Source organism: Artibeus jamaicensis, unplaced genomic scaffold, assembly GCF_021234435.1.
Source record: "Artibeus jamaicensis isolate MK-2021 breed Jamaican fruit bat unplaced genomic scaffold, CSHL_Jam_final scaffold_666, whole genome shotgun sequence".
Classification (NCBI taxonomy): domain Eukaryota; kingdom Metazoa; phylum Chordata; class Mammalia; order Chiroptera; family Phyllostomidae; genus Artibeus; species Artibeus jamaicensis.
In genome coordinates this window covers 975,598-1,003,345 of record NW_026522053.1, presented here as the reverse complement: position 1 = coordinate 1,003,345, position 27,748 = coordinate 975,598, and the positions used below count along the sequence as shown (strand labels likewise).

Genomic DNA, 27,748 nt, shown 5'->3' with positions numbered 1-27,748 from the left:
GAAGTTTAGGGTCCATAATGAAAGGACAACACAGCCTTGCAGAGCCTACTCTTTCCCTCCATACCTATGTGAGTTTATTACTCCCCCTTGTATGAAACTTGGACATGGTCAAACACCATTATTTCAGCCTGGAATGAACAAGCAGTGCTCTCAGAAGCCCCATTCAGTGAAAAATCCACAGACTGTGGAGAGAAACCTTTGCAGTACCAGCAGCAGGTGCCATGTAGTCAAGGAGAAAAAAAAGGTAGCAGCAGTTCTTTGCTGCTTCTAATATAGCAGAAGACTAAAATTTGGGCCATTGTCCCAAGTGTGGTGACATCAGATAAACCAGAGACTATGTTGGTACCTTGGGAGGGGGTGGCAGTGTACACGTGGCCACAAGCACGTGGCCACACTTGGCACTAATCTGCTGTGGTTTGCGAACATTTTTTAATAAAATGGGTTCTACAGAAATATAATTTGCTGTGTTCTTCTCAGCCTACCTTTTAATTTTGAAAAAATAAATGTCAAGACTATAGAAAAGTTGGGGAAACAGTACGCTGGAGACCATTTCACCCTTAGAATCAGCAGTTGATGCCATTATAATACTTCTGGGCCAGCCCTCCACTTGCTCTCTTTACAACATACACATATACACACCCATCTGTACACAGGGTGTACAGGCACTGCCTGAAAGTGAAGAGCATAGTAAGTCTCTGTGATCCCTGGCATCTATCTGTAGGTAATCTTTAATCCAGTCCTCAAGTGCTTGTCTGTGGGGATCCTTCTAGGAAATACTTTCTAGGCTATTTGCTTTGCAATTACTCCTCCAACACCAGATTGGAAAGAAAAGGCCCTGGGCAACAGGGGTATGTCCCAGAATTTCTAAGACTGTTCTGGCATCTGTCACACAACTTTCCACCATGAGGAGGGTGGCAGTTATTGTAAAAGGCAAAAGAATTTGATTCAGCCACTCACCATCTGATTTTGTGGCAAAACTACAGCTAGTGAAGGAATTTCCCATGTCTCTGCTAAGGACTAGAATTCCCAGTCTGACTCTAGGCTGGAATCTATTTTCATCCTGCTTAGCCCAATACTGGAGAAGAGAGAAAGTCTAAGAGAGTCCATGGCCAATCAGCGAAGCTGGTTAGGGACCCTGTGGGAAACAAAGCCCACCTGGTCCCTGCATTTCCAGAGCTCTCGGTCTACTGAGGAGATGTAGATAAGCAAACAGGCAATTGGAATAGGGTGTAATGAATGTCAGGAGGAGAGGAAACAGCGGGTACAGGATCCTAAAATCTAGGCTTGGGATAGAATTCTGGCATTAGCAAAAGCCACAGTGAATGTAACAGAGAAAGTAAACAAGTGGATCAGGAGTGGTGAAACAAATGTGTACTTTAACACTTAGGATAAAACTCTGGTTAAGGCCAGAGTGTAAAGTGAACCTGAGAGTCCAGACCTGAGAAGAAATGATATCCCTGGCAAATGGTCACTAAAAATAGCCCCAAATCTCTGCATCTGTCTGTCCCATGGGTCACAACCCTGAATGCTTCAAGGGCCTGGCAGCTGGCATGGAGGTGTGAAGAGGCTATGCTGGCTTCACAACGGCATCCTAGATTATACTCTTCCTACTAGATACACTCTATCTGCACAGTCAGTAAACAAATAGTCAGTGCATAGTACTCTTCTTCCCTTCCACATCAAACACACTCACTCTCTTGCATGCAAGTACTAGAGTACTTGCTCCAGGTAATTTCAAAACATACTCTTTTCTGTTAATCTGGAAAGAAAGCAGCCACATTATTCTTCATAAATGCAAAAAACATCTGAACACAGTTTTTCATTAAGTCCTAACTGGTGTCACTGCTGTCTAAAAGGCTGCCTAGAATAAGAAAAGGATAAGAAAATGGAATTCACAACCCCTGGAAAGCCTCCACAACCTAGGGACTCTCTCCTATCAACACAAATTTCTAGTCATTACTGTGCATCTAAAGGAAACACAGCTGGGCCAAAAAGAAGGAAAAGAAAACCCATCCTTTTGTTTTCATTTCTAAAAACCAGAAAACTAGCCCTGGCTGGTGTAGCTCAGTGGATTGAGTGCGGGCCTGCGAACCAGACAATCGCAGTTCGATTCCCAGTCAGGGCACATGCCAGGGTTGCAGGCAGGTTCCCTGCAGGCCAGTTCCCAGCAGGGGATGCACGAAAGGCAACCATACATTGATGTTTCTCTCCCTCTCTCCTTCCCTTCCCCTCTAAAGATAAATAAATAAAATTTTAAAAAAAACCCCAGAAAACTAAACTCCTAACTATCGAACTTAGCCACACTCCCTTGCTAGCACTCTGGCTGCTATAGTCTGCCCTGGCTGTGTGGTTTATACAGAAGATTAACTGGAGAGGAGACAGCTTGCTCTTCTGACAGGGCTTTTGGTTTACAGACCCACTTCCATGTCAGTGTCTGGTCCTCAAAAGTTTACTGTTTAGAGTCCTCAACATGCCCCTCTCTAAAGAGGAAATGAAAATGCCAAGAAATACAAGAGAATGTGTTCAATCTCATTAGCCATCAGAGAAATGCAAATTACACTCATTAGAATATCCAAAATGGCAAAGACTGACCATACTGAAGGGAGCAAATGGAATCCTCATTCATATACTGTAGGAGTATCGACTGGTATAACCATTTTGGAAAACTGATGTAGTATCTACCAGAGCTGAATATAAGCAAATCCTACGAGCCTGCAATTCCACCCCTAGGGATATACCTGAAAGAAATGTACACCAAGAATTATATATTCAGGAATGTTCATAGCAGCACTACTTGTAACACTCTAGAACTCTAACTGGAAACGTGTAAATGTTCATCCATAACAGAATGAATGAATGCTGGCATAGTCACACAATGGAATATAATATACAGCAATGTAAAAGTATGAACTACAGTTCCAACACAGAAAATTCTCACAGATACAACACCAAGTGAAAGACGCCAGATACCAAAGAATGTGCTAAATGAGTTCATTTACACAAAAGTCAAACTGGCAAACTAGTTAGAGATGCTGAAGTCAGGAGAAAGGCGTACCTTTGGAGAGGAAAGTGGTGGTACTGATTAGAAGGAAGCATGTGAGGCACTTCTGAGGAACCAGTAAATTCAGTTTCTTGATGTGGGTGGTGGTTACCTGGGTGTGTTCACTTTGTGATAATCTACTGAGCTTTATAGTTAGTGGTATGTATGTTAGGTTATACTTAATTAAAACATTGTTATTTTGTAATCAAGAAGGCAGCACAACATATGTCCCACAGTTCTGGGTGTGAATTCCACTTCAATCACTAACTGGCCCCAAGTCCTTGAAACCACATAACTGGTAAACAACATTATCCTTCCGAGTCTCCCCCATGATAGTATATAAAATGGGGACAGTACTGTCTGCCTTCATTATGATGCTGAGAAGACTAAAGGAAAAAGAGGCCCCTAGAGTCTGGTGTGGCACCTGGCATGCAGTAGGAGCTCAGGTTGTCAGAGCCATCATCACCTACCCTAACCTCCCTCCCTAAGTTACATCTTTATTGTCGGCCTTCAAATCCTAGCTAGTAAAAAGCCTCTAAGAGTTATGGCAAAAGGCCATATCTTTTACCACTGCAAATTTGTTCCCTGACACCACCAAATGTAGACACAGTAGCTTAAATCCTAAAGTATATAATCACTGACCAGAGCACTTTTAACAAAAGTGCTGGGATTTTTTTTAAAACCAGAAATTGGAACTGAGGTAGGAAGATGCTTAGGCTTAGAAGGCAGAGGTCTGAAATTGAGACTGTCCCATGTTATGTACACAGCATGAGGAATCTACTCCCGAACTCGTAACAGCAAGTTCAAATGGCTGGTAGTACATGGAGGGGGCACCAAAGGCCATCTCATTCCTCCTGGACCCATGATCTAGGGACTAGCTGAGCCTCACTTAAAGTAACAGGTAAAAATACCCCAGACCAAGGCCTATCTGAGGCTGTGGTTAGGAACAGGCCTGGGATGAAGCTCATGCATGTGTACACTTAAACACCATTCTAGGTTATTCTGTAGAACACCACAGACAGCACTGACACAAAAGAGGGATTCATGACTCTCTGATTTCATCTGATTTTTAAATCTTGGATGTTTGTTATAGATACAGGTCTATATCTGTAGATATAGATATAGACTTGTATTAGATATAGATATATAGACCTGTATTAGAATCCTCAGGTCTCCTCCTGGGGATTCTAATTTAGAAGGGGCAGATGGGGCTCAGGACGCTGTATTAAGATTTGTCCCAGGTAATTCTTACACTGGGCAAATCTAGAGAGACCCTGGACTAGGAGTTCATGGTAGGTAAGACACAAGGTGGATTAAAGAAAAGAAAATGAAAACATTTAACTTGACTTTCATGAAATTCAACAACACAGTGCAGTTTGGTGGGAGGGAACCTAACTACCTTTGTCTACATGGTAGAGGTAGGTCTCCTGACTCATGGCAGATAGAAGATGCAGGATGTAGGTGTAGATTCGGATTTTATCATCACTGCTGTCTTCCCAGGTATAATCCTGGATCACGTTAAGAAGCTCTCGAACAAGAAACAGGACACCATGTTCAGGATGATCCTAGTGGAGAATCAAAACAAGTATAAATATTCCTAGACATGAAGCAGGAGGAAAAAAAATCAAGACAGAAACCCAAGTCCCTCCCTTTAGCAGCTATAGATAAACTAAAAGAATCAGTTATGGTCAAACAATGGAGAAAAAAATGACAAAATGTCATTAATCCCACTCATCAATATACTGCATGCAGTCTATGGAGACAAACTTTGAGAGCCTCCCTTTTTGGGTTCCAGAATGAGAAAGCAAAGTTACCTGTCAGGTAACTTTTTTGGATAAGATACATTTCCAAAATTACAATTCTGTTCTTATGTACAGAGCCATAAAAAGTCCTGTTTTTCCAACTACATATACAAGATTGTAGGTCTCAAAGCAGATGAAGAGCAAAAGCCACCTTCTTCATGTAAGCCCCCCAAATGATCACTGTCACCATGAAGCACTGACATTAACAAAATCTCACTAGGTAGGGCATTCAACATGAACAGCGAAATTGAGGACTCTGTTTTGAGAAAAGAAAAATCCAACAACCAAACAAAAAACACATGGCCACTTCAATTCAGTTCCAAAAATATATATTTGATTATGTGGCTCCCCTGCTTAACACTGACTTCTCCCACTAAGAACACATGTCCAGCTCTGCTGCCATCACCTTCCTGACCCAGCCAATGCCTGTTGCTCCTCACTTACTCTAGCCATCACTTTAAGACTCCTGGGGACAGCTGGACCACTCAGGGGCCTCCAAGGACAGAGGCCTACTCAAAGGTTAAATGAAGACTGAGGACTATTTAGTAAAGAATTATTTATAAAGATGTGGGCAGGATGAAGGGAACAAGGGAGACACCCAGGGCCTGGCAATAGCAGGAAGCCATCATCATCCTTGGTCTGAAAGCACACAGTGGAGAGCAACATTAATAGACTGTGCAAGACTTGCAGCTGGAGGAGGTAGCCTGCAAGAGCTGCAGCCTTGGGTGCAGGAACCAAGCCATTGCTAAACTACGGCCCAGTCTGTAAATATCCCAACTGAACTCATATTGTCCTCCTGCCCTGCAATCTGCCACTGGAACCATCAGCTAGCTGAAGGAGCTAGAAGCCAGAAAAAGCCCAGGTGGTACAGGCCCTACAGATTAGACTCCCAGACAGGTCAGATGGAAGAATGCTGTGGGAGACAATTTACACTCCAATAATTTTCTAGTCTCAGGCTCTACTGTCCCCTCTACTGGAATCTTTATCTTCAAGACTGCATCAAGGCCAGGCTGACTCCAGGAGAACCTCTAGATCTCGTCTTACATGTTAACTCCTCAAGAAGACTTTCCCTGATCATGTGGAGGTCCTGGACCCCCTCCTCTTATCTTTCTTTATCCCAGATCATGTCTTCTTTTCCAGAACAGTTCTTACTATCTGAAGTGATCTTGTTTATTCTTTCAGTGAACTACCCAATAATATCTCTTCGTTTATCTCTCTCTTTCATCCTAGCCTATAACTTCCAGAAGGGCAGAGATTTTATGTCATGTTTGCCAATAACACACTTCTAGGACTGCCCAGGGAACACAATGTGAATGGTGCCCCAACCCTGATTTCTGGAATAGTATTGGGCACAGAGCAGGCACTTGGTAAATAACGTTGAATAGATTACATTTTTTGAGTACCTTCTATGTGCCAGGAACTGAGGTGACTATAAAAACAAGTAACAGTAGCTAATTTTTATGGTACCTATCATAGCTCTCTATGTTCCGGAAAGATAGTATTATAATATAACACCCCCAACCCTGGCATTTTATAGATGGGAACTTAGACCAGAGAGAGGTCTAAGTAGCTCAAGGTCAAAATGATGATACTTGGGGGAACCAAGATTTGAGCTGCGGCAGTCTGGCTCCAGAGGAGGCATTCCTAACAACTAATGCTATATTTATACTGCCTCTCTGCCAGATGAATTAGCATGTCTCTGACTTTATGGAGCTGGCTAATTGGGGAGAGCCAGCTATTTTGAACACAGGCTTGGTGTACAAGAAACACTATAACCAAGGTTGGTGAGAATTAATAACCAGCAAATCCAACGTGTATACAGCAGTAATACTTCCAGTAGGTGAGAATGAGAGTGGAGGTGTGCTGAGATGGTTTGTAAAGCTGTTAACATCTACAGCAATTGTTGTTATAATATTGGCAAGAAAGAGGACATCTGATTTTAAAAGTCTGAAGTTCTGAACTATAAGCATCAGAAATGCCCACTCCATGGTCTGCCTTCTCTTTATAGCATCCATCTCAGCTGACAATTTATTGCTGCTTTTCTTTGCTGACAGCTGTTTCTATCTAGGCTATTTTACTCTGCTATGTGGACATTCAAAAATACATTTTATTTAATGATCTGCCTTGGGAAGGGACAACAATCTGGATGTTTCAGTGCCTTAATTTCAACACAAACTGCTATAATTATTGAGGAAGACCATTCAACACACCCTCAAAAAGGTAGAGGAAGGAGAAAAAAGAGGTAAAAAGGTTTGCAGCTAAGCCATATCCTTGAGCTTTTTCCCGTAACTGAAGAGAAATTATTTCCAACCTTTTGTATGAGGAAAAAAATTTCCACATGATATCTATTCTTTAGCAGCCGTAATGTGTGGGTTTTTTTTTTAAAGAAAATGTACTTTGATGGCTCAGTGCCAGCAACTGAAGCAAGGCAAACAAAGATTTTTTTTTTTCAAAAAAAAAAGAAAAGAAAAGAAAAAAAAAACATTGATTCAGTTGGCCATCTGAGTGGGAAAGATTTCCCCTGGTGTCTCTGCCAAAGCTGCTCTCTGACACAGCAAACGATGCTTAAGAGGAGGCTCCCAAGAGGCACCTGGAAGGGACTCAAACCTCCCTTCCAGCTGCACAGGTGGGACCTGGCCCCCAACATTTGTAATATCCCTTTTCATCTCTAATATATAGGAACACTTCTATCCAATGTCACTTCATGGGAGAAGAGATTATACCCTAAAATTGATGGACTTCCCAGAAGAGCCTAGATGAGTGGTAGTGGAAACAGCAATGAGCACAGACATGCTGGCTTTGAATTGCCTTGGCTGCCTACTGACTGGTAACTCTGGGGGAAGCCAAGTCTTCCAAGGTATGCCAGGGTCTGCTGGGGTCTGCTCCCCAAGAGTCAACAATAAACAACAATAAAATGTTTTTAATCCTCACCTGAGGATATGTTTTACTAATTTTAGAGAGAAAGGAAGGGAGAGAGGGACACAGAGAGATAAACAACATTGAACAGCCTGGCCAGGGATCAAACCTGCAAGTATTTTGTGTACAGGATGACACTCCAACCAGCTGAGCTACCCAGGCAAGGTGACAATAACTTTTCTTAAAATTAAAAATAAAAATTAAAAGCTGTGAGTTGAAAGGTAACAATTGGAACCAGATAAAAGGGAGATATAGCGGTTATTTTCAGGCTAAACAGACTCACAGCAGATGTGGCTCACATGTGTTCCAACTGTGGCTTCTGAGCTCACTCAGCACTCAGCCCTGACTATTCAGGCTGAACATCTCCAGCACCTGCACAGCCTACCAGCAGTTATGAATGTTGTATCCTACAGGAGGGATCTGCTAAGGGTCAACAACCCTTAGTAAATAAAACACACTACAGACATTTCCGATCCTGCAGGACAGCCTCTGGAATAGCGCAAACCTAGGTTCAAATCCTAGCTCTGCTGCTTACTAGCTATATGATCTTGGGCAAGCTACGTGGCCTCTCCAGCTCTAGGTTCCATTAAGTGTAAAAGATTCAATAACTCTCACCTTATAGGTCTTGGGGGAGGACTCCTAGAACTAAACATTAACAAAGGATTTTTTGTGAAGCACAGTAGAAAATCTGCATATAACTCTTGATTCCCCCAAAATAGCCCTTTACTATGCACCAGGTTCTGGTTTCAGAAACCCAAGGATACAAAAATCCATGGATGCTCAAGTCCCTCACATAACAAACAATGCATAAGGTCACCCTTCTGCATTCATGGATTTCCAAAAAAGGATCAAAAGTAGTTTTCAATCCACAATTGGCTGAATCTGTGGATGAAAAACCTGGGCATACAGAGGGCCAACTCCATATCTACTGAAAAATATTCATGTATAAGTGTATCCTGGAAGTTCAAAACCTGTTGTTCAGGGATCAACTGTAGTAAGAAGTCACGAACTACAGCTATACTTCTTCTCCTCATTATCTTTCATAAACCCCAGCAAAAGCACAAGTGCTGATACCAAGGAACCAGAAAATCTGTTGAAACCAGGGACATTCCCATGAACGCCTAAGGACCAGGCAGGCAATAGAAATCAGTTTAGTGAGCCTGGAGGTGCCCAGGAGAAGTGGAGAAAGTACACAAGCCCCTCACCTCCAGAACAAGGTAACTGCTTCCCAGCTGTAGCCAATTGGCCAGGTCAGGGAATATGGGCCCGACATGGCAGAACCTGATTTTTCAAGAGGAACCAAAAATCTGGGCTTTTTTATGATCTACCAATTTTTAAATGTGGATAATCATTCCAAATGTTTTTTCCATGGTTATGTACCCAGCAAGCCTGTCTACAGGCTGGATTTCACCTACTGGACAACAGGTTGTGACTTTGACAGAGGTGATGCACAATGTGCCTTTTATGTCTATCACTGCAGTTCTGCCAGGTGGGCATTTGGATGACATTTTAGAAAGATGAAAATGGAAGCTCTGAGAAGTTACAAAAGTTTCTGAGTTCAAGCACAAGGATTTTCAACAGGGCTCTGAGGATTTTTAATACAAAAAATCCCTCATATGGGGAAGAAGAAAATGCTTCCCCCAAAAAATCAGTCAATAAACAATGACACTGATCAACTTTCTTCTAAGAAACCCTGATTTCTTTTGTCCCCTCACTTATAAAATAACTAAACTACCCAAAAAAGAGAGAAATTGATTATAAAGTACTGAGAAGGAGATTTGAAAACATGAAGTCAAGAGTCGAGCCCAGCCTCTCATCCTTTGTGTGGAAATCTTTTCTTTTTTTTAAGAGATATTTTCTCCTTTCTTTCTTTCTTTTTTTTTTTTTTTTAAGATTTTATTTATTTATTTTTAGAAAGGAAAAGGGAGTGAGAAAGAGGGGAAAAGAAACATCAATGTGCAGTTGCCTTTCAAATGCCCCCTAATGGTGACCTGACCTGCAACCCAGGTATGTGTCCTGATTAGGAATCAAATCAGTGACCCTTTGGTTCACAGGCTGGTGCTCAATCCACTAAGTCACACCAGACAGAGCTTTTGTCTGGAAATCTTGAGATCTGAGTTGGGAGAGTTGTGGGACCTGAGTCACTTTAGTCTCCTCAGTTTCACTGAGATATATTTCACACACCCAATAATTTGCCCATTTAAAATGCACAATTCAATGGTTGCTAGTACATTCACGGAACTGTACAATCATCACCACAACCTATTTTAGAACATTTTCATCACCCCAAAAGGAACTTTGTCCCCATGGGAGATGTTACTTTCAGGGTCCAAGTCTAAAGGGGTGTTTCTCAAAGGTGACTCTAGGACCACCTATCTTGAACTGATTGATGAGGGGCCTTTCAAAAATGATGGTTGAGAATAACAACCTCTGGACAGGGCTCCAAGAATCTGCATTTTAACAAATATCCCTGATGCCTACACACATATGGCTCCACCAAGAGTCAACTTGTTTGTGCCTGGACCCTGTTACAGCCTGGTGAGGCTGATGGGCTCCCCAGAATACTTTGCATAAAATAAAATACATAAGACTACAAAGGAAGCCAATTATACTAAAATATAGTTATTAAAATATTTTTTCAATTATTTGTTATATTATAATCTATGACTTCTTGGTGAATACATTTAAATAACAAACCTAATAATGGGACTAGTAACTTTTGTGTTTTTTAGGGAAGGAAGCACATGAACAATCTTCTGAAATATCTTTCACTCCTGGATTGTGATATGAACATACTAGTGATTTTTATTGGTGACAAACCAGCTACTGTGATAAATACTTCTTCATTGCCTGCAATTCATAATGGAGCAAAGGCTACACTTCACTGAGGTTTGTAAAAATACAGGTGTGTTTTTTTTCTCATCTAAATTTATGTGCCATCCTGTTAATTATCCAGGCAATAGCTGTACTCTCAGTTAGGAGCCCCTGCTAGAGTGAGGGTCCTTTGTGCTTATCCTGGGGGTGGCCCTGATTCCTTCCAGCCCAACCTTGGCTGCTCATCTCGTATCTTCCAAATGAAACCTCAGAATCCTTCCAAAAATGTCGCTTTTAATCTCTACTATTGTGGTTTGGTTTCTAGCACTTTCCATCAAAAGAATATCACCATCACCCTTTTCAGTGCTTACTCTGTGTCGTCACTTTTCTAACTATGTATGCATATTCACTCATTTAATATTCAACAATGCTTAGATACAGATATTATTACTATTTTATAGATGAAAAACTGCAGTGCAGTAATACTGCATAATTACCAGAGACTGGAGAGTGGGGAGGAGGGAGACCTGGGAGTCCATCCTAGTCATCTTGTTCCCTTCCCCCAAAATCACTAAATGACACTATCTTGACCATATAGAGAGTCTCAACTAACACATTCAGGACAGAATGAGTGGAAAATACATTGAGAAATTCAAATATCTGACTACAAACCCAACACACAAACAGAACATCCCTGCCGTTTTGGGGCTAAGGACACCTATAAAGCAGGTCAAAGAAAGATATCACCTTTAGCTCTTCTGAGGAGACGTACCGGAACTATTAATAAAGTAGAAAAGAAATTGCAGAGGAACTCCAGAAGGAATGATTCTGATAGTCGCATCTTTCCATCGATATTAATCATCTTTGGGACTTCTGGAATGAGGCTTATAGCAGCTTTGAAAAAGGCATCAGCTGCAAAACAGAAGAAAAGTCCATAAATAAAAACTCTAGAAAAATGCAGGGTCTTCTTTCTTCTTCACATGGCCTGGAGGCCAGTCCTTAGAGTTACATGGAAGTCAGACAACACTGAGGGTCCAGCAGAGTAGACAGGTCCTAGGAAAGAATTTCTGCAAACCATGACTAGCTTGGTGAAACATTCCAGAGTGATAAGGCACTGCTTCAGTTTCCTATCTCTCCCTTCTTTTCTTCTTCCTTCTTTAAGCAATTTAGTCAAAGAACCTCAGTCAAATTGACTTTAGATCATTAAGCAAAAAAAGCAAGTGGCAAATTTTTACAGAAAGCCTAGAAATCATAGTTACCTGGGCTGAGTGCTCGGCATGAACTGGTTCACTGAACCCTCCCATTGACCATATGGGAAAAGTGTGGTCACAGGGCCAGCCCATTTCATAGGTAGGAAATAAGGTACAGAAAGGAAAGTGATTGGTTCCACAACAGTGAATGTATGTGTGTGCAGGAGGTTCCAGCACTGGTGGTAGAGCCAGGCTCAAACTCTGGTCTATCTGCATCTACTCTCATGCACACCATATTCATTGAAGAAGTAAAAATCACAATGTGAAGAAATGCACATGTGTGCGCATGCATATATACATCTTTAGAGACTTCTGACTAGGTGATACTAGTTTCAGAGGATCATCCAAGAAATGAAGATATTTTTAAAAATATGAAGTAGTCTGTAAAACAAAGACTTGAAAGGGTCAAAGAAAGAGAGGGGAAAGAAGGAAAGATGAAAAGAGGAAAAGAAAGGAATGAGGGAGCAATAGGAGATTAGAGACAGGGAGAAAGGGATGAGGGGAGACTAAAAGATAGGAAGTAGGGGGTAAGATGCAGATGGAGAGTTCTTTCTAGAATTCCCAAAGTATTAACCATGATGAAAAGTCTCAAGGTCAAAATGGATAAAACACTGACTGACCTGACAAATGAGATTTTCAACTGCCTGACAAGATCAAATGTTTGTATGCTCCAAATACACTTCCAGTCAGAAACAACTCCCAGCAAAATCAAGAGAACACAGTACTGGCAGACAGTTTCTTGAATGAAAGCCAGTGCCCATCCACCCCAGCAAAGGGGAAAGGGCAACAATGCCTACCCTCTGTCATAAAGGCCTACATTTAATGAGAAGAGCAAGTGTCTGCATCTGAAGAGCAGGTTTATCATCTCTTCCTTCTTCAAAGTAAACAAAACACATTATGGAAAGATATTACTCTCATAGCTTTCCACACGAAGTTACCTTGGCTCTGCGAGCTTCCTTCGCAGCCTGCCTCTGGAACCTCACAGTAACAGCTTTACCACATACACCTAAACAAATTTATTAAGCACCAACTGTGAAGCAGTGCTCTCCTGGACACTGTGGGCACAGAAGAGAAAGTGGGGACAAGATATGACAACATAAGTGTGATGATGAGAATAAAGTATTCACGCTAACCTACTCCTATCTACTGGGCACCTGTGTGTGCTTTGGCCTGGGGGGACATGAAGCAGCTGATCCCAATCTTGTTGGGACAATATTAAACATAGCAGCTCTGAAAAAAGATACTTGACATAGGCTCTGGTAGATACACCTCCCAAAAAGAGTCAGAAGTTATAGAGTCTTCTATCTTGGCCTAGAGAATAGTAAACGGCACCACTCAGGAGATCCATAGGCAATCCTAGGGGAAGGTACAGTTATTTCGATCTGCAGTGAGGAAATGAGCTCAAAAGGTGAGGGGCCAGTTAAAGTCACCCGAGGAAGAAAAAAGATTATGGTGAGCAGAATTTAAAGGCCATCACTAGCACCAAGCAACATAATCAGAGTTGTGTTTTTAAAAAGAAACACAAGTCTGGAAATCATAGATCTGGAAAGGAGTTTATATCCAGATTATATCAAGAATTTCAACAATAAAACAAGTAACCTGATTTTTGAAAATGGGTAAAGGACCTGAAAAGACTTTCTTCAAAGAAAATAACATGTGGTCAAGAAGCATGTGAAAAGATGCTCAACATCATTAATCATTAGAGAAATGCAAAGCAAAACCACAAGAAGACATCAAACCCATTAGGGTTAGCCACTATGAGAAAAAAAAACCCAGTAAATAAAAAGTGTTGACAAAAACGGAGAGAAACTGGAACCCTTGTACACTGATGGTGGTAATCTAAAAAGGTGCAACTGCCTTGGAAAATAGTTTGGTGGTTCCTCAAAAAGTTAAACATATAATTACCACATGACCCCACCAATTCCACTTCTTGGTATATACCCAAATGTATTGAAAGCAGGGTCTCAAACGGGTACTTGGACATGAAGGTTCATAGCAGCATAATTCACAATTGCCAAAAGGTGGAATCAACTGAAATGTCCATCAACAGAAGCATGGATAAACAAAATGTGGTATATCCATACAATGGAATATTTCAGTGCTAAAAAAGAATGAAATTAATACATGCTGCATACAACATGGATGAACCTTGAAAACATTATGCTAAGTGACATAGGTCAGAAAAAAGGACAAATACTGTATGATTCCACTTTTATGAGGTACTTAGATCAGTCAAACTCACAGACAGAAAGCAGAATAAAAAGAAGGGAATAGAGAGTTAGTGTTTAATGGATAAAGTTTCTGTTTGGGATGATGAAAAGGTTTTGGAAATGGATAGTGGTGATGGCTGCACAGTATTGTAAATGTACTTAGAGCCACTGAATTATACTTAAAAATGGTTACAATGGCAAATTTTACTTTATGTATACTTAACCAAAACACAAACAATAAAAAGAAACTACTCAACATCACCCTCTTACCACATAGGCAGGCCTGGACTCCACCAGGTCTCGCTGTCTTCCTTCTTCCAGAAAAGCCTGCTGTCTCATGGCTCTATAGGCATTGCTTTCTAGTGAAAACATTAAGTTTCTAATACAACAAGGTAAAGAACTTTTCTCAGTAGAAAATAAAATTATGCTTGGAACAACTTAAAAGACCATTTATTTACTCTGTTTTTGTGTTTGCTACTAAATGGCAGAGACGGTACCTATTATTATGCCATACTGAAGAAGGAGCAGCTTTGTGTGGGGTACCTTGCTCTTCAACTGCCCTATTCAGGTCCCATTCCAAAGAAGAGAGTGAAAATAATCAGTTATCTGGGGGCTGAGACAGGCAATGTTCCAAAGCTTATTTTTATTTCTATCATCAGAAGACTTGCTCCATGTTTACAATCTTATCTGGGAGACTTCTCAATTTCATTTCAGTAATTAGAACTCAAATCATACTATAAATCAAAACACTTTTTCCTCTAGTTTAGAGTTCAGAATAATTATGTCAATATCATATAACACTTCTTTTATGGCTATTAAAAGCCACACGAGACAATTTAAGATAAAACGAGTTACATGTTTTATTTTTTTTTGATAAAAGACCTACAGATTCCAGACAAAAAGGTAAAGAAGGTCATCACCACCAAATCAGAATTACAAGAAATGTTAGAGGGTCTTATTTAAGAAGGAAAAATATGAATAATTAAATGGCAATAACTACACAACTATCAATACTTACTTTAAATGTAAATGTATTAAATGTGCCACTCAAAAGACATAAGGCGGGCTGAATGGTTAACAAAACAAGACCCTTACATATGCTGTGTACAAGAGACTTACTTTAGATCAAAAGACACATACAGCCTGAAAGTAAATAGATGAAAAAAGATATTTCAGGCAAATGGAAAGAGAAAGAACAAGGCTTGCAATACTTAAAACAGACAAAATAGACTTTAAAATAAAGGCTATAATAAGAGACAAAAAAGAATATTTCATTTATAATAGTCAAGATATGGAAGCAACCTAAATGTCCATCGATCAACAAATGGATAAAGAAGTTGTGGTACACATATACAATGGAATATTATTTGGCTGTTGAAAAAAAAAGAAATCCTACCAGCTCCAACAACATGGATAAGGGTAATGGGAAGTGAAATAAGTCAGACAGAGAAAGACAAATACCATATAATTTCACTTATATGCGGAATCTAAAAAACAAAATAAACAAAACAGAAACAAACTCATGGATACAGAGATCAGACTGAATGCTGCCAGAGGCAACAGGGGATTAGGAATCTGGGTGAAAAAAGTAAAGGGGTTTAGAGATACAAACGGGCAGTTACAAAACAGTCATAATGCAAAATACAGCATAGAAAAGTAAAGTCAACATTGATGCCAGATGGGTACTAGACTTATAGGGGGAATCACTTCATAAGTTATATAATGTCTAATCACTATGCTGTACACCTGAAAGTAACATAATACTGAATGTCAAGTATAACTTAAAAATTAAATTTAAAAAAATAAATAAAAAAAAAAAAACTACACGAAGAGGAGAAATAAGGTTCTAAACCATGAAGATTTTTACCCTTGTTCCACTGGGAAAAGAAAAGCATTCATATGTACAGCTTCCCTATGCTATTCCTTCCTTCATCTGAATCTTCTGAGGTTTCACAGGACAACCAGGTTTCTTTATCATACCCTATTTTTAAAAATTTAAATCAAAACAAAACAAAACAAAAAACAACAACACTCAGGTTTGGCTGGCCCCACACTAGAGTTTGTTCTGTCTGAGCTCCTTCTTCTTGGGGAGGTAAACACTCTGCAGAGCAGCATTCTGGTGCTGTGTTCCCTATAGTAACCATGGTGCCCTGCAGCACTGCTGGGTAATGGGTGAGAATAAACACAGCCATCATAACAAGAGGTTCCATGTTCCCCCAGAAATAGTGTTTTCCAAAATTGCTTTATCATAAGAATCACCAGGATACTTACTAAAAAATAAGTTCCCAGGCCCCCAAACATTGCTGTTAGAAGTAAAACATGGTATGACTACTTTGCACAACAGTCTAGCACTTCCCCCAATTCCACATGATCTATTCATTCTACAATATGAATGAACCTGTAGTCATTATGCTCAATGAAAAGAGTCGGGCATAAAGACCTATACTGTAAGATTCCACTTATAAGAATTATCTAGAATAGGCAAATCCACAGAAACAAAAGGAGACTAGGGGTTAACTGAGACAGGCAATGTTCTCAAGAATAGTTTTATTTCTATCATCAGAAGACTTGCCTATTAGAAGGTATGAGGTTTAATATCTTCTAAAAGAGTTTCCTTTTGAAGTGGTAAAAATGTTCTGGAGTTAGTGTTGATTCCCACGCAATTCTGAATATAATAAAAGTCACTGGCTGCAATCTTCAAAAGATACTAATCATATCTTAATCAAGCTATTTTATAATTTTTATACACACACGCACACATTATGGCCTGTCCAGAAAATATCCAGCCATGTAATGAAAAATAGAGACCTTTATTAAAGAGAATACAAGATATAAGAAATACTGCACATAGGAAAATGAAGCCTCAATCCTCTTTGAAGTAGGTACCTTGGGACCTCATGCAGTTCTCCCAATTGCTATCAGCTGCCCCATGGCATTTTCCTGAATCTCACTGATGATCTGAAATCTCTTGCATTTCAAAGGTAATCTTGCAATTCAAAGGAAAGGTCAGAAGTCAAAGGTCACCAAATCTGGGCTGTAACAGGGCTGAGTAACCTGGGTGACTTGATGTTTCCAAATCACCAAAAAACTGCATGAGATGTGATGCATGAGTGGGCATGTTGTGATAAAGCTGCCAATCACCCATTGCCCATAGCTGCAGCCTTCTGAATCATTTGAATAGTTTCCAGGGAGGTATGTTCAAGCTTAATGCAAAATTTGATGCAGATTCTTTGCTCTACTTGCTCAGTCATTTAAAATGCAACAGCCACACAGTACACTGCTGACTCAACGGTATCTACCACCCCCTCTGACGAGTACAGTAAAGTCATTATTGTTCATGCGTGTGCATTCTGGTCTACTCTCCTTGGCTGCTAGGTTATATCTACATAGTGGAAATTGTTCTCATTATGTTAACAATGGCTAGACTTTTTCCTGACAGATCTTGTGTGTGTGTGTGTGTGTGTGTGTGTGTGTGTGTGTGTGTGTGTATCTGGATATATAGTCCCAGAACCCATCTTAAATGTATTGAGTCAGACCATCCAAGATAGAGACTTAGAAACATAACTTAAAAATTAAAGTAACATGTATTCTCACTCCTGCCCCCACCATCCAGTTCCCCTTCCCAGAGACAAAGAATACTACCTGTAGCTTGGGTATGCTAAGACTACAGAAGCAAACACATTTTCTCTTTACCTTTCCTTCTTTCTTTTTATAGAGTTAACTAATAGACACAATTTTGCCACTTCCCTCTCCCCTACTTAATATATCTTGGTGATTATTCCATTTCTGTACATAAAGTACATTTTTCTTTTTTATAGCTACAAAGTGGAAATCTGATCCATTTGCTTTTTCTTTCAAATATTTATGGTAAAATATGTGAAATTTAACATCTTAACTATTTAGTCTATTTCTTTTTAAAACAACCTTCTCTAGTGAATTTTATAATTCACAGGTTTAAAAATAATTGTTCTAAATCCTTCGGATAAATGCTAAACGTGACTTTCCAATAGTCAGTGATGTACTCTGAAAGATTTAACCTGGAAACATTCAGCCAGAAGCAAACAGAAGTGGTCAGCAACAGGGCAGGCTACCTCATCATTTCACCTACACAGTGAGAAGGAGCCAGTGACACTGGTTAGATAGTTATCACAGAACTTTTATCATTTCCCATCTTAGATCTCATGCTCTCCTGTTTTCCAGGCTACAGAGTTTCAAAGGGTCTGCAGAACACCAAAAGAACATGGTATTCCAAAAACCTCTGCAAGGACATGATAAATCAAATATACCCCAAACATAAAGCTACTAAAATTACTGAAGGGCCACTAAAATGTATGTCACTAGAAAACCCTGGGGGAAGGTGGGATGTGCCTAAAAGCTGTAAAAAAAAGGACTCAATTCAAACTACTGGATACACTGTACCTGAATGACCCATGCTGCCTGGTTACCAGAAATAACTGAGACAATGGTGTCCTTTGGATGAAGGCATCTTTACATTAACTGTAAGCTTAGATAGAGAAAAACTGAAAACAATCCAACAATAAGGAACTAAAGAAACTTTTGCACTGACATAGTAGAAATGATGTAACTAATAAAAAGGACAAAGTACAGTCATGTACCCATAATGATGTTTCAGTCAATCATGAACCATATATGTGATGGTGCTCCTATAAGATTATAAGGGAGCTGAAAAATTCCTCTCTCCTAGTGACATTCCAGCCATTGTAACATGGTAGTGCAACATATTACAACTATAAGTAACATGCTGCACAGACTTGCAGACCACGAGTACCAGGCTGTACTACATAGTCAATTGTAAGTGCACTCACACTCTATGATATTTGTACAATGACAAAACCACCTAACAATGCCTTTCTCAGGATGTATCCACATGGTTAAGTGACACATGACTATAAATCTATATGTTTTATTGTATAAAGATGTCTGTGATAGATATCATATGAATATTTGTACAGCTGTATAGAGCATGATCCTATCTTTGCAAGAAAAATAGTACATATGCTTATGTAGCTACATGAAGCATGAGGCAAGATAATGCCAAACTATTGGTGTGATATAGGAATGAGTGGTGGCTGAAGGTGAGGGGAGCCAGGATCTTCCATTCAATGCTAGGTTACTGTTTTAGAATTTTAATTTAAATTTCTAAAAATAAATTTCTTTGGCATACAAAAAACAATACAAGTTTGCTGTGAAATATTTAATCACAGAAATGCAGAAAGTGAGACAGGAGGGTAGATAGGTAGATGGTCTGAGGGAATTTGAGAAGACTCCCCCGTCTTCTTTACCAGATAAGGGCAACTGGGGATGGGTGTGGGTAAGGTCTGTATACTGCGGTAGATTCACACATTCCTGCTGTTCTAAAGAATGGCTATCTTCCCTGTTTGTGTAAGGTAAGGCACTAAACTGAGGGTAGCATACACCTTTTGGGGCCTGCGGTTCTGCTTTGCACCCCACAGCCAATGATGCCAGGAAGATTCCTCTCTGATCAGCCTCTCCATGAAATAAGCCATACTTAGGGTTCAAAGGTCTCTAGGCACCTCCACTGGCATGGATTCTTCTCAAAAGAATTCTTCTTAAAAGGTTTCACCCTGTGCTCACAGGCCTTTTCCAACTCCTGGATATGATGGACATGAATGAATGGGAGCAGAGTGGGGAGGAAGTCCCAGATTTACTGATAAGTAAAAAAAAGCAAACTGAAAAATGTCGGGAACCACTCTGCCTGGTTTCGGGAGTTGTAACTGTCCCCCATGGCTAAGGCTGAGTGAGCAACCTCCAAAATGCGAGCCACAAGGAGACAAAGCTTGTCTCTGGCAGCAGTGCTGCTTCTGCTTCATCCCCTGCCCCTACCACTTGACTGGTAAGACCCCTCAGAGGAGGGGCAACCTAAGCCAGACACGATCACTTGGGAGGCCATTAAGGAAGGACTCAGGGTGGTGCAGCAAAGAGGGAGTGATGGACCCTCACACCCTTACCCCTGCTATTCTGACATAGCCCAAGTCCCCATTTCCGTCTGGGAGAAGCACTTCCTGGCTCTAATCCACTTAAGCCTAAAAACCTATGACTGGGAAGGCGATGCAGCCCCTTGCTGGCTAGAGCGGGATCCAGGGTGATCAGGCATCAGAAAGAGTTTCCTAAAGTCCTGTGAAGCCTGCTTTCCTAAGAGTGCTTTCATTCATATGATAAGGGTCCTAGCAGGAAATGAGTATGTCTTCTAAAGTTTTTGCAACCCCCTTACCTGACAGACACTGACTCAGACTAAGCCCTCAGATTTCTTTGAAATGTAATCTGCTGTTTGATCCTTACCACCTGACATTGATTGATGAGCTTTACCTGTATTCCTGTGTATTATAACCCAATAAAAGCTGTTGAGGAAGGGGCTCTTGGTCTTTCTCTTCTGAGAGACTGACCACCTCTCCTCCCAAAGAAGATGATGTCTTGATAGTTTCACTTCCATCCATGGTGGACCAGGGGTCTCTGCAGGCAAAGTTGCCCCCACAGAAAAATATTGTAGAAGACACAGGCTTCCACAATTCACCCCCCTGAAGTGCCCCACTGCTGACTTCATCCCACTGAAGTGCCCCAATCTGAACAAAGGGTTCCATGCTCTAAGAGACTAAAGAAACAGTAAGCTAGCCAACTGTTGGAAAGCTTCAAAAGTGCCCTGAATTGAGATGAAGGATTCTCATTGTCTGTAAGAGCAAAAAACCAAAAAGGGGGCAAATAGTTTTCAATAAGGAATTTGGGGGGGGATGGAAATGTCAGGTATTGGGGAAATAATTTACAACACTTGCTAACAAGATAAAAGAAAGAAAGAGAACACTGAACAGCCTATACAAAGAGTGAGATGGATCTGTAAGGATGGACATGAATGAATGGGGTGAGGGGGGGGTACCAGATTTACTGCTCAGTGAAAAAACCAAACTGAAAAACATTGTAGAAGATACAAGCTCATTTCGGTGTGGGGCAGGAGGGAGAAAACTGTGTGTATATGCAAGGATACAGATAGAGAGGGAAGGAAGGCAAAAGAGAGACGCACAGAGCATTATGACAATGAATGAATACTTTTTAATAGAAGAAAAAATCAAGAAAAATATGTAACTCTGAACAATGGAGATTTTTGGAGAGGAAGAGACAGTGCAGATTACTTTTATTTGGGTTTTTTTGAAGTTCTATATTATTATATTATTGGAATTTTTCAAATGAGTGCACTCTTTTTATAATAAAAATCATTAAAATGTAAAATAACTATTTTTCAATAGGATATAGGATCCTCCATACATAATAAACTCAGAGTTAACTGCAGCCTATGAAAATAATTTCATCTTCCCATATCCTTGGCATTGTTGATATGGAATATGACTCAGTACATGAATCACAAGACAGTCAAGAAGTAATAACTCAGACTGCCTTCATAAACAGTGTTTTGTTTTGGCATCAGGTCAGTACTAATGGAAATCTTTACTACTTGTCAGTCATAAACTCCTAGGGCTAAACGAGACCCCCAAAGTAATTCACTCCACTCCTAGACAGACCTTCAGCTATCAAATGCCCCTCCTGGCAACTCAAATAGACAGCTCCCAAGCCAAGAATTATATGAAGGGAAATATCTTAATTTCTTAAAACCAAATAATACAAAACATTGAAGGACTCTCCTCATCCCTTAAAGAGAAAGCAGTTCTGGCTTCAAGAATTATTTACTTCTCTCAAATTCTATCAGCTCCATTGCTAACCACCTTTATTAGCCTTCAACATTTTCCATCTCTGGGTAAATTTATGTTTGGAATGACCACAGAAATATAATGGAAAATACAGTCATACCTCGGTACTCATTGACTTCAGAACTTGTCAAACCTTGTACTCATTGCACTTTGATGAGGAAAAAATGTTTTAGCACTCAGTACTTGCTCAGGCCTCCTGCATTTGCTAGTACCTGTATGAGTCACTCCACTGCCCACAAGAGAAAATGCCACATCATTCTGTACTCCTTGGTTTCAGCGTTCATCACAAGTTCCAGAACAAATTAACAACGAGTACCAAGGTACTATATAAAACACAAAATTCAGACACAGCCTACTGAACCAGACTTTGTTATAGACTACTAGGGGTGTCCAAGTAGTCTCTGGGCCACAGATGCCATTTTGACATCTCTGGGCCACAATGCAAGAAGAACAGTTGCCCTGGGTCACACATTAAATACACAAACATTAATGAAATCTCATGATCAACAAAAAGATTTTCAGTAAAATTACAATTTTGTGTTGGGCCGTATTCATAGCCATCCTGGACTGCATGTGGACTATGGGCCACAGGTTGGACACCCTGTATCCCCCCACACAAAACAAAAAAAAGTTAAAATAATCCTCAAGGTGGTATTAGGATGTGGGGCCTTTGGGGGTGATTAGATCATGAGGGAGCCCTCATGATTAGTAGCACTGTCTTTATAAAAGGGACCTAGAGAGACTTCTGGCCAAGATGGAGGTGTAGGAAGACACACTGTGCCTTCTCGCACAACCAAATGAAGGACAACAACAAATTTAAAAACAAAAAACAACCAGAACTGACAAAAATCAAACTGTATAGAAGTCTAACAACCAGGGAGTTAAAGAAGAAACATTCATCTAGACTGGTAGGAGGGGCGGAGACAGGTGGCCAGGTGGAGAGGACTCATGGCAAGGCAGAGGCTAGAGGACCAGGGTGGGCAAGCCAGTGGCTGGTTCACCAGGTGAGGTGGTGGCTTGCAGACCAGGCCATCTCACATTCGAGTACAGATAAACCAGGAGCAACAAGCAGGGAGCAAGACAGACTGCACAACCCAGGTTTCCAATACAGGGAAATGAAGCCTCAAAGCTTCTTACTGAAAACACCTGTGGGGGTTGAGGCTGCAGCAGGAGAAACTCCCAGCCTCACAAGAGAGTTTGTTGGAGGGACCCACAGGTTCTTAGAACATATAAAAACCCACCCACCAAGAATTAGCAACGGAAAGGCCCAATTTGATTGTGGGTAGCTGGGGAAGTGACTGAAAATCTGCAGAGAGCACAGCAAGTGGCACTGTGCCTGTAGGAGTCCTCCTGACATGGGCTGCCATGCCCTGGCAAACTCCTAAGGCTCTGCCCTTTACTATGTAACAGCTGTTCCAAGACAAAAACAAAAATGGCCCAAATGAAGTCAAGTTCAAAGCTCCAGAAAAAATACAACTAATTGACGAAGAGACAGCCAACCTATCATCAGATGCATACTTCAAAACACTGGTTATCAGGATGCTCCAGGAACTCACTGGGTACTTCAACAGCATAAAAAAGACCCAGGCAACAATAAATCAACAGGGAAAAAACAGTGACAGGAAGGAAACGAAGACTCAAATAAACGGTTTGGAGCAGAATGAGGAAATAAACATTCAACCAGAACAGAATGAAGAAACAAGAATTGGAAAAAAATGAGGAGAGGCTTAGGAACCTCCAGGACATCTTTAAATGTTCCAACATCTGAATCATAGGGGTGTCAGAAGAAGAAGAGGACCAAGAAATTGAAAACTTATTTGAAAACACAATGAAGGAGAATTTCCCTAGTCTGGCAAAAGAAATAGACTTCCAGAAAGTCCAGGAAGCTCTAAGATTCCCAAAGAAGTTGGACCCAAAAAGGAATACACCAAGGCACATTATAATTACATTAGCTAGTCTTAAAATGAGGGAATCTTAAAAAGCAGCAAGAGAAAAGGAAACTGTTATCTACAAAGGAGTGCCCATAAGACTATGAGCTGATTTCTCAAAAGAAACATTTCAGGCAAGAAGGGGATGGAAAGAAGTATTCAAAAATCTTGAAACCCAAGGCCTACCTCCAAGATTCTTCTATCCAGCAAAGCTATCATTACAATGGAAGGGCAGATAAAGTGCTTCCCAGATAAGGTTAAGTTAAAGGAGTTCATTATCATGCAACCTTTATTATAGGAAATGTTAAAGGCACTTATCTAAGAAATAGAAGATAAAAAATATGAACAATAAAATGACAACAAACTCACAGCTATTAACATCCAAACATGAAACAAAAGAAACAAACTGAGCAAACAACTAGAACAGGAAAAGAATCACAGAAATGGAGATCACATGGAGGACTGTCGACAGGGAGTGAGGAGGAGGAAAGAGGGGAAAAGGTACAGAGAATAAGTAGCATAAATGGTAGGTAGAAAACACAAGGGGAAGTTAAGAATACTATAAGAAATGTAGAAGCCAAAGAACTTATACATTTGACCCATGGACATGAACTAAAGGGGGGGAATGCAGGTGGGAGGGGGTGTGCAGAGTGGAGGTGAATAAAGGGGGAAAATGGAACAACTGTAATACCATAACCAATACAAATATATTTTTTAAAAGGGACCTAGAGACCCTTTCTCATGTGAGGACACAGCTGTCTATGAACTGGGAAGTCCTCAGCAGACACCAAATCTGCCAATAGCTTGATCTTGGACTTCTAACCTCCAGAACTGTGAGCAACAAATGTCTGTTGGTTAAACCACCCAGTCTATAGTGTTTTTGTTATAGCAGCCTGAATTGATTGAGGAAGTCTTCAATGAAAATATGCTATCACCAAGTGATAGGGGTTTCTTTGGGTAAAGCCTCACTGTCCAAATGGCCAAGTTATTATCCACAGGCAAGTTATCCATAGTGATCCAATACTATGTATTATTAAACTGTGTTTTTGTAACAGAACTTTTTACTGTAGCAGTTAAGCTTGAGCATTTTAGAGCCACTATTTTGATAATATACAGAAAAAGTTTGCTTTAAAGAAATATGAATGCCTAGGGACAATTGAATACCTTATTCATTAATGTCTGTTATCAATGACAGCTTAATCTAACCTTGATTTTGTCACCTGGTTTTGCAGAATGCCCTTTAAATTCCTGAGTATCAACACTTAATGTGAAAAGTCCACAAACGAGCTCCCTGTTTCAGTGGTGTGCCCACAGAAGACACTTGGATGCCTTCTCTCTTTTATCTCTGAATCATCCAGGGCAGCACAACAGGACACAGCTACTCACAACTCTCCTTGAGTATTTCTTAGGATAAGCAAATCCCAGGGTGGGGGATGGGGGAAAAGCCTTTGTTTTGCTTTTTCCTAAAAACAAAACAAAACATGAAGCCCCACAGGCTATCTGGTCATAGCAAACTTGACACTCTGAACTCATCAATCTAGCATCTAAAGCTTGCACTCCATTTCTAATTTGTAGGTGACACCAAACTCAGGCACTACCACAGGGTCAGCTATTCCTGAACTTTTAAGAGGAAAGCAATTTATAAGACTTAAAATTTCTAACATCCAAACTAATTAGTTAATCTAATCATTCTGCACATCAGGTTTTTGGTGGCAGCTGTTAATTTTTTACTTTGTTTCATGGTAGGCAGGTACTTTGCTAAGTTCCACATTTATCAACAAATAATGAGGGCAGATGCTTGCTCTTGTGGGATTTGAGGCCCCGATGGGTACAGGATGTCGAGGAAATAAGTAAACAAACACACAATAAGAAAACATCAGGTCACGATAATCATGAGGCCAGCACAGATATTGATTCCCATCTGTTGCCTGGTCACAAAAAAAAAGCAAATATCTGCAGGAAGATCATTCTAGAAAGACGGAACGGCAAGTGCAAAGCCTCTGAATCAGAAGGCTGCTTAGTATGTTCAAAGAACAAAAAATAGCTGGTGTGGCTGAAGAGTGGTATGAGATGACAGAAGGCAGGCAGGTACCAGATCTCATGAGGACTTACAGGCCTCAAGGTGTTTAGTTTAATTCCAAATGCACATTAGAGTTTCTAGGAGTCAAAACCAAAACTAAGCAGAGTTTGAAATGCTTCTTGGATAGCAATTATGTTGTTTTTTTAAAATTTATTGATTGATTTTAGAGAGAGGAAGGAAGAGGGGAAAGAGGGATGGAGGGAGGGGGGAAGGAGGAGTGAGAGAGGGAAGGGGAGAGAGTGAGAGAAACATTGATTTGTTGTTCCACTTATTTATGCATTCATTGGTTGATTCCTGTATTCCTGACAGGGGATTGAATCCACAGCCTTGGCCCATTGGGAAGATGCTCTAATCAACTGAGCTACCTGGCCAGGGCCACTAATTATGTTTGAAGACTTTGGTGCTCAGAGCTGCCCCACATGAATCAAGATACAAATGCAGGTACCAGAACTTCCATGCTAAGGACTAAAGAATGGGGAGGACCACTCTCCAGCCAACCTAGAGTGCCCATCCAAACTAATGGCAATAAGTAGTGAGTTGCTAACCCTGGCATAAACTGTGACCTCAGGTGGGAGATGATGGGGGAGACGACCACTGAAAGCATCAGTCCATCTCATACAATTCTATAGAAATTCCCAAAGTATTCACTTAAACTTAGTTCTTTTTTTTTTCTTTTGAATATTTTCTTATTGTTGTTCAAGTACAGTTGTCTCCGTTTCCCAACTACCATTCCCCACCACTTCCCACCCTTGATTCTAACGCTTTGGTTTTGTACATGTGTCCTTTATACATGTTCCTAAAAACCCTCTCCCCCCCACCCCACATTTTCCCCTCCCAACTCTCCTCTGGTTACTGTCTGATTGTTCTTAATTTCAGTGTCTCTGGTTATATTTTGCCTGCTTATTTGTTTTGTTGATTAGGTTCCACTTATAGGTGAGAGCATATGGTATTTGTCTTTCACCACTTGGCTTATTTCACTTAGCACGACGCTCTCCAGATCCATCCATGCTATTGCAAAGGGTAGGAGCTCCTTCTTTCTTTCTGATTGTTTGCACTGTACATACTTCCAGAGTGGTGAAAGGACATGGCCTTAGGTCAGATAAGGGGCTGAGTGCTGGCTCCTAAGCCATGCCCTCCTCAGTTTTCATACCTGAGAAATAGGGCACCAACAACAGGACTGGCCACATGTGGTTGTCAAGAAGATTAAATGAGATAAATGTGCAAAGGTTTCACCATGTAATAAATGCTCCATAAATGACACCAGGATTTCTTTAAGTCTTTGTGTCTTTCTTTAAGCCTGCTAGATAGGTACTAGCTTCTGGCCTATTCTGTCCCAGGCAACAACAGCATCCTGTAGCAAATACTGCTACCCTCCACCTCAGGGCATTCTCTTTGCTTAGGTGATGAGCAGTCTCGAATGCCAAGAAGTTGATGGTCCAGAGGCAGCCCTTGGTCAATAACAGATGGAGTAGAGAGAGAGAGAGTAAATAACCTGTCTTCCCCACTTCTGAGGTGAGGTAACACTGTAGCCATTAGACACCCCCTCCCAGAGGCTCCCAGTGACAATGGACCTCAGTTGCTCCCAGCAGTAAGTTGACCACTAGTATCCCCTTTGCTAGCTTCATTTCCTTCCCCCTCTCACCTCCACACCACTCTACTAACACTGATGGGGATCACCTCCCAAATAAACCACTTAACACCTAGCACAAAAATGGGTCTTGAGCAGAATTTTCCTCCCTAACAGCAAGCTGTAGATAGTATTCATTCTATACTCACTAGATTCTACCTGTTGTATTTTGGGGGTTTCAAATATAGAAACATCATCAACAATAAACATGAATTTGCTGTGATAAAGCAGTCCTAACATCTAAAATTCTCTAGGTATGCTTAGCCATGAATGTCTGAGCTGCCTGGGTTGACCTGTGTGAGATAGATTTAAGATGGTCCTTCTATGAAAATAGCCACACTTCAT

At 40.6% G+C, this 27,748-nt stretch overlaps 1 protein-coding gene across 3 annotated transcripts in view; it reads right to left on the bottom strand.

Annotated features, from left to right (window-relative positions):
* VPS35L (VPS35 endosomal protein sorting factor like) overlaps positions 1-27,748 on the bottom strand; it is a 177,054-nt gene that overhangs the window by 10,146 nt on the left and 139,160 nt on the right. For all 3 annotated transcript variants that reach the window (XM_037163428.2, XM_037163430.2, XM_053659497.1), the window contains exons 27-28: positions 11,345-11,484; positions 4,440-4,605 (exon numbers count right to left, since the gene is read on the bottom strand). In XM_037163428.2, coding sequence (XP_037019323.2) covers positions 4,440-4,605; positions 11,345-11,484 — 306 coding nt within the window. The remainder of the gene's footprint in view (positions 1-4,439; positions 4,606-11,344; positions 11,485-27,748) is intronic.